This window comes from Salarias fasciatus, chromosome 16, assembly GCF_902148845.1.
Source record: "Salarias fasciatus chromosome 16, fSalaFa1.1, whole genome shotgun sequence".
Lineage (NCBI taxonomy): Eukaryota > Metazoa > Chordata > Actinopteri > Blenniiformes > Blenniidae > Salarias > Salarias fasciatus.
The window spans coordinates 26,294,485-26,301,478 of record NC_043760.1 but is presented as its reverse complement, the minus strand read 5'-3'; the positions used below and the strand labels follow the sequence as shown (position 1 = coordinate 26,301,478).

Below are 6,994 nucleotides of genomic sequence, written 5' to 3'. Positions count from 1 at the left end.
TAGCTATTAACCAGACATAAACATATGCAAATATAAGTTGATTCCCATTTCAAAATGACTGAAACAAATTTTTCCTAAAAACAAATGTACACACAATGTCTCATTAATAACGAGGTTAAAAAAAGGGTGCTTTGTTTCAAATTTATTGAAAAATAAAAAAATTAAGAAATCACACATACTAAACTATCCTCAAGCTCAAAATTGATCTCAAGTTCACCCTGTTCACCCTACAGAAAAGTAAAACTAAATTCTCCACTCTGATGAGACAAAGATGGACTTCTTTGGTTTGAACACCAGGTATCATGTTTGGGGGAAACCAGGCGCCGCTCATCACCAGGCCATTACCATCCATACAGTGAAGCATGGGGGTGGGAGCATCATACTGTGGGGGTATAAATACAGAAAAATCTCCTCCGACCTGATGAAGGTTGAGAGGCGCTGAAATAAGGAGTGGAATAAACTGTACAAGCTTGTGGCGTCATATTCAAAAAGACTTGAAGGTATAATCACTGCAAAAGGTGCCTCAAACAAGTACTGAGCAAACACTGTGAAAACATGTACATGTGGTTTCTTAGTTTATATTTTTAATACACTTGCAAAAAAACTGTTTACGTCACAGGGCCAGTCAAACGAGAAAAGAATCTGCTTAATGTAATAGCATGAAAATGAGAAAATGTCATGTTTTTGTTTTTTTTTTAGACACAACCTTTAAACGATTCACGCTGTTGCTGGAAAAAGTAAGTGAGCTTGAAACTCAGTGACTTGTTAAAACTCCTCCGGCTAATTTTGGTGGCTGCTGATGAGATATTGACGACATCAAGAAGAACTTAAAATCCTTTTTTTTTCATTACACATAGAACCACTTTAGCTTGTGTGAAGTGCTCAGGCTTTACAAAGCACTTCCCTGTGAAGTTTGGAGTCAGCAGTAAACCCATATAGACCGCCAGCGAGCGAGTCCACTCACCTTTGTGTGTTGGTGGACGGGGAGTTCTTTAACCTATTGGAGTGCATTGATGGAGCTCCCAGGACTACAGAACAGGGTGGAGTGATGAGCTGGTGTGGACTGCCTGTGTGTGTGAGCGGCGCTTTTGCTCGCACGTTCCGGGAGCCGGGGACAGGATTCACGATATTGGACAGGTTTCCCCGGCCGTCCTTGGTCTCGTCTCGCTCTTTCTTCCCTCGCTCCTTCTTGCTGAAGTGTGTCGCTGCTGTACCTGCCGCCGCTGGCCTCTCCTCTTGGACCTCCAACATTCTCTCTATGTCCTAGTCTGTGAGTGTCTGTGTGTGCGTGCGTGCGTGGTTTTGTGTGTGTGTGTGTGTGTGTGTGTGTGTGTGTGTGTGTGTGTGTGTGTGTGTGTGTGTGTGTGTGTGTGTGTGTGCGCACGCGCACGGGTGTGAACGTGTGTAAAACTAATGTCCAGAGGGCTTTTCTTGCTTGGTGTGTGTATATGAAATTCCCCCAAGGGGGCTTTCAATGGCCCGTGGGCACACTGTGGAGAGAGAGAGAGAGAGAGAGAGAGAGAGAGAGAGAGAGAAGAACAGTTAGCAAATCTGGAGAAGGACAGAGTCTTAGAAAACTTGGGATGAGGTTCTTCTCACACCTGAGCATATAGACACTCTGTACAAGTCACTCCAGTGTATCACGCTCATTTTATTTTTCCCGCGGACACACAGAGCTGCATTGTTTGATAAATCATCTGTGGCCGTCGAGCCCTTAGTCTACGATTGACCTTTTTTTTTTTTTTTGTTTTCTTCATCACGATAGCGGGTATTTGCTTTTCTTCTCAGACACTATGAACTCTTTGTGTTGCACTGCTTCCCTTCTCTGCTGCATATTTTATGTTTAGTTTAAAATTAGCCGTGCTTAACTGTAGTGAGTTTTTTAGCTTGTACCGTCACATCATTCTGTTGTCATACGGCGCCATTTAGATACGCCGGAGGGTCTTTATACCAGTATGAAACTGACAGAAGTCAACAAGAGCAAATAAAGGTTTCTTCATAAAATAAGTCACATAACCAGCAAGACAACTGAAAAAAAGTGTGATTTATATTAGCGTGTATGAGACCAAGAGATTCCTGCTTATAATTTAACACCTTTATATGTTTGGTAATCTCTTGGTAAAACCACAGTAAGCCACATATACATCATTTATGTCTGACATACAATCTGTTTACACCTTCAGGTTCAATTTTGAAAACATCAATTTGAAATAAAATGAACTAAATTGAACTCCTTTTTTCCTGCTGTAGTCTCGGTCGTGGATCCACATCAGCGAGCACAACTTAACCTAAACTGACACTCTCTCCCACATGCTGGAGGACCAACTTTCCAACGAGTGAATGAAAGGTGGAAAACTGAACCATTTCATCTTTCTCAGTGGTTTTGGTGAGCTTGAAACTTGTTTTCCCCCTTTTCAGCGGTTACATTTTGACACTCAAATACAAAAAAATAATAAATCCTGAGTCAGCGACCAGACCGGAGCACCTTTGCTTTGCCTGCTGTGAGATGATCAGCAATCCTACTGCAGCATGTTTTCAGCCTTTAAAGTCTTTGGTGAAGCCAATGGATGAGTTAAGCTTCAAAGCATTACACACACTGTGTATCAATGGACACTTGGGCCAATAAGTAACAACCAGAAACAGTTGTTTTTAGTTCCTTTGGTTTTTTTTTCTCCAGACAGCAATAGAGCGGAGGACGTCGTTATCAAATATATTTTCGTATGTTAAATAAACACTGCTGGCCAACATTATCACTTTGTAATTAGATTTCCAGCCCTCCAATAACAGGATCACCACTGGCCTAAAGCACAATCCAGCACCAGTTAGGTTAGTCGCAGAAAACCTTCAGTGGGGTATCATGTGAAATACGGCGGGGGGAGAGCAAGTGTTGTAATCTCTACCAACTTCTGTATGTTTTCAATTGTGTGTGTGTGTGTGTGAGTGTGTGTCTCTTTGTGTGTATGTGTGTGTGTAAGAATTGCATGAGAATCCTGCTCAAGAGAGCAGCCCAGTCAGTCAGATTACATTGTCATCCTGAAAATATTTAGGAGCTCTTCCAAAACACTCAACATTGTAACTGGCTCCAGAGTTCCCCCGGGGAGAGGGGAGGTGGAGAGTTTGAGGGGAGTGGGGAGGGGAGGAGGAGAGGGAGGGGGTGTCACTGGGAACCAGACAAACACATGGACTCCTGCTACAGCAGCAGCAGCAGCGGCAGCAGCAGCTCTCGTCTGCATGCTGGTCTCGGGGAGAGGTGATTTACAAGCGCCGGGGCCGCGGATCACTACTGCACACAAGCGAGGGGCCGGCTGCTCGGCGACCAGAGACGAGGCTCCTGTACCCAAACCAAACTGATTGGAGTAACCTTTAAATATGATCACATAAAAACACACGGCGTGAGGCAAAAGGAGGGGCTCCTCTGAAGAGCGCTGGGCTCATTACTGTGTATTTATTTACAAAAAAAAAATGTTCTCCAAAGAACACCAATCTCGGTCAATTGGCGTGCTTCTAGTTTGCGGTACGAGCGATGAAAATTAAAGGGGAGTAACTCTGCAAGCGTCTGACTGCGACGCACAAAGAGTTAGACTGAAATTTCACACAACAGGTTTTGCTCAATTGACAATTCTGGTATGAATGTTCAGTTCCATATCGCATTCTCAACAATTACACGCCGTCAGCAGAACAGGCTCTCAGAGTGCAGGAGGTGTTACTAGCGGCTGCTCATTGTTTCTGCCGTTCAGGTTTCAGAGTTGGGATTAAGGGAGAGATGACAACGTGTGCGTGTGTGTGTGTTGGGGGGGGGGGGGAGTGAAAAAAGCAGCAAAAAAACAGAGACACAGTTCATGATCTGCTGCTGACTGTTATTTGCGCATCAACGTGAAGCACTGGCTCGCGCGAGTCAGAGTGGAAAAGGCCTGCCAGACAGCCACTCTCGACTAAATCACAGCGAATAACAGCACTGTGTGCTTTTGTCGAAGACGGGGGAACAAAAACAAACACTTTGGACAAAACTCCGACTCCGCGGAAGACGCGTCTGAAATGTGAGGATTAGGAGAGGGACTCGTTCTTCATAATTATATACTATGTTTACATCACATTCGCTGAAGCATGGCTTTTGTTCAAAGAGACATACTTGACGTCTGTGAGGATAATACAAGCATTACCCGGCAAAGTTCAAGTATGCGACTCTCTCTCAAGCTAAAATACACACTCAGAGCCGCAGTGCAGAAGCTAGAAAAAATTAAAACATGACATTAGCCACAGCCACGTTACGAATAACATCATTAAGCTATCCGCCATCTAATAAGGGAACAAAAACGAGGTGTGTGCCCGAAATAAAGTTTATCATATGAGGATAAGGATAAGGAGAAGGACGTACACTCTATGAAAACCATCTCTGACTGAAATAGTTTCACAAAAACACACAAAAGACCACCGATGATAGAAGTTCAAGCCCTTTATGAGATCGAATTTGCACAACTGCTGAATTAACTGGGCGTGACTCCTGGCAATGGAAAGTTACAAAAAAATCATCACGCGCGGCCTCGTCTCGTTTCGTCAGAAAGGTGTGGGGAGAAGGAGTGTCGAACGCCGCTCAGCCGTTCAGCCAGCGCGCCGCTCAAAGCGGCGGCAGGAATGCTCCGGCACAAGGTGTGTAGTTTTTAGTTTGAAAACACGACTCCTCGACCTGCTGCGAATGGGCTGTGACTCTGCAGTCATTATCTTAGTGGGCACATTATTCCTGCGCCGTGCAGCAAGGACAAAAAGGAGAGCCTTGAATATGGCGAGTAACCAGAAACCGATCGTCCAGCGGCGCCAGGAGAATCTCCTGAAAAATGCATTCACTTCACTTGAAAAGTTCTAATTTATACCATATCAAAGAGGCAGCCTTCTACATCATTCAACCCTAACTAGCGTGCGTGCCCTCGAGGGGCTGCATCCAGACCTCCATCATACACAAATCCGAGTGCGTGCACGCACGCGCGCACAAACAGCAGGATCTGTCAATCACCTGTTCCCTCCAATCGCACGCTAACGAGACACTAATTGGAGAGCTTGCTGACATGACTGTCGTACGGAATGCGCTGACACACACACACACACACACACACACACACACACACACACACACACACACACACACACACACACATACACATCAGGTGTGTATGCTGCAGCCGGTCGCACGCACACGCACACAGAACAAAGCGTGGTGGAGGTAATCACAGAGATTTTTATTCCTCTATCTCCAGTAAAGACGCTGAACTGTCGATCACGGCGAGCGCGCGGCGCCGCAGTGCACGCAAGTTAATGGGAAAACAGTATAATGAGGCTCTAAAAATGAGCTTTTTTTGCCTCTGATATAAATATGAGGTTCCACATAAAAAGAGGGCAGAAAATAGTTCAATTCAATTAGATTTGGGTTTTCCGGTGCGGGTGGCACGAAAAGGGAGCGTTTTATTTAATGCTTATGTAACAAGTCCTCGTGTGCGGCCTGCTCAGTGTGTCGACCCTCACCTGCTACGTCACCTGAAGGGGGGGAAGACAGACAGAGAGAGAGAGAGAGAGAGAGGGAGAGAGAGAGAGAGAGAGAGAGAGAGACGGACACAGCAGCCACCTCACTCGCAAGGTGATGGATCTTTAAGAAGAGAGAGACATTGATCTTCCTGCCGAGCTCGTCCACCGGCTTAAATTTTTAACACATCAAAGCTACAAATGCATTATTTTTAAAGGAGGGAGAAAAACACACACACACACACACACACACACACACACACACACACACACACGCACACACATACAAATAAGTGCAAACCCATATTCACAAACACGCCATCTCTCTTTCCTCATCTCAGCCCCGCTGTTGGCTGTAAAAAGGCCTGCTGATGTTTCAGCCTTATTTATGCAAATCCCATTTTGCAGTTCAGTCACAATGGAGTACGGCTCTCTCTTCCTCGCTCTCCAGCTCCCCTACCCGCTCTCCGTCTGCTGGGCCCTCCATCTCAAGAATTGCTTGAGCCCATTATTTGTTTGGGGCAATATCACAAGCATTATTTCCACCTCTCTTTATTTCTTTCATATTTTTTTTTTTTTTTTTTTTTTTGCAAGAATATACAAAACTCACAGCCATCAGCGCCATACTGTGCATTCTGAAGAGGCTGAGGCCCTCTTGGTATCAGAAAAGCTCTTATGTCTCTTTATGCAGGAGCAAAACAAATACAGTACTAATGTTAATCAATTCTGCATCAAGTGTATATCTAGACTTTGCAGGAAAAAAACATTTCTTAGACAATCTTTCATCTCTGAATCTATTGTCAAAAAGTTTTATATTATTCTATTTAAAAAAGACATTTTAAACCTTGGACAATTTTTTTAAAGCCGCTGCCAGAAGAATGCGACAAAGAAAAGTCCTCAAGTGAGCTGAAAACTTCTGCTCAGGAGGAGTCACAATTGATAGAAATATTAAAATTCTGCACTCCAAACATCCTCCAGAGTCGATGCTTTAATCTCATCATCAGCATCATGAGAGCAACTGTAACACACCCAAAACGCGCAAAAACAATCGCTGCCCTTCTGAATCATTACTGGCCATTTCTTGTATATGTTGTCTAAATTATGTTTGTTTGTTTTTTTCATTCATAAGATTCGAGCACAACAGACTGATCTCATCTGACTGCATATAAAGCCCTCTGGTGCTCAAGAACGTTGCTGCTATTCCTGCGATGAACTGCTGATCACTTCACAGAGCAGAATCATAAAGTTAGCAATGACTCAAGAGCATCATGCACATAGCAATACCGGCCTAAACTTAGCAAACATCAGCGGCTGGTTGTACCAAAGCAGCACAACGACCGCGAAAGAGCTGACGCAACACATCCAGACGGCACTGAAGCCTTTCAATTTCAACTTGTCCAGCAACTAACTTTCAATGAATGCAAGCACGGAATGATTCCAAAAGACAGTTTATTTATGACTAAAACCTGCCGAAACCCTCCTT

The 6,994-nt window shown here is 44.3% G+C and overlaps 1 protein-coding gene across 1 annotated transcript in view; it reads right to left on the bottom strand.

Annotated features, from left to right (window-relative positions):
- bcl9 (BCL9 transcription coactivator) overlaps positions 1-6,994 on the bottom strand; it is a 28,923-nt gene that overhangs the window by 9,875 nt on the left and 12,054 nt on the right. Inside the window, 1 exon segment of the mRNA XM_030111341.1 lies at positions 965-1,490. Coding sequence (XP_029967201.1) covers positions 965-1,251 — 287 coding nt within the window. The 5' untranslated portion in view covers positions 1,252-1,490.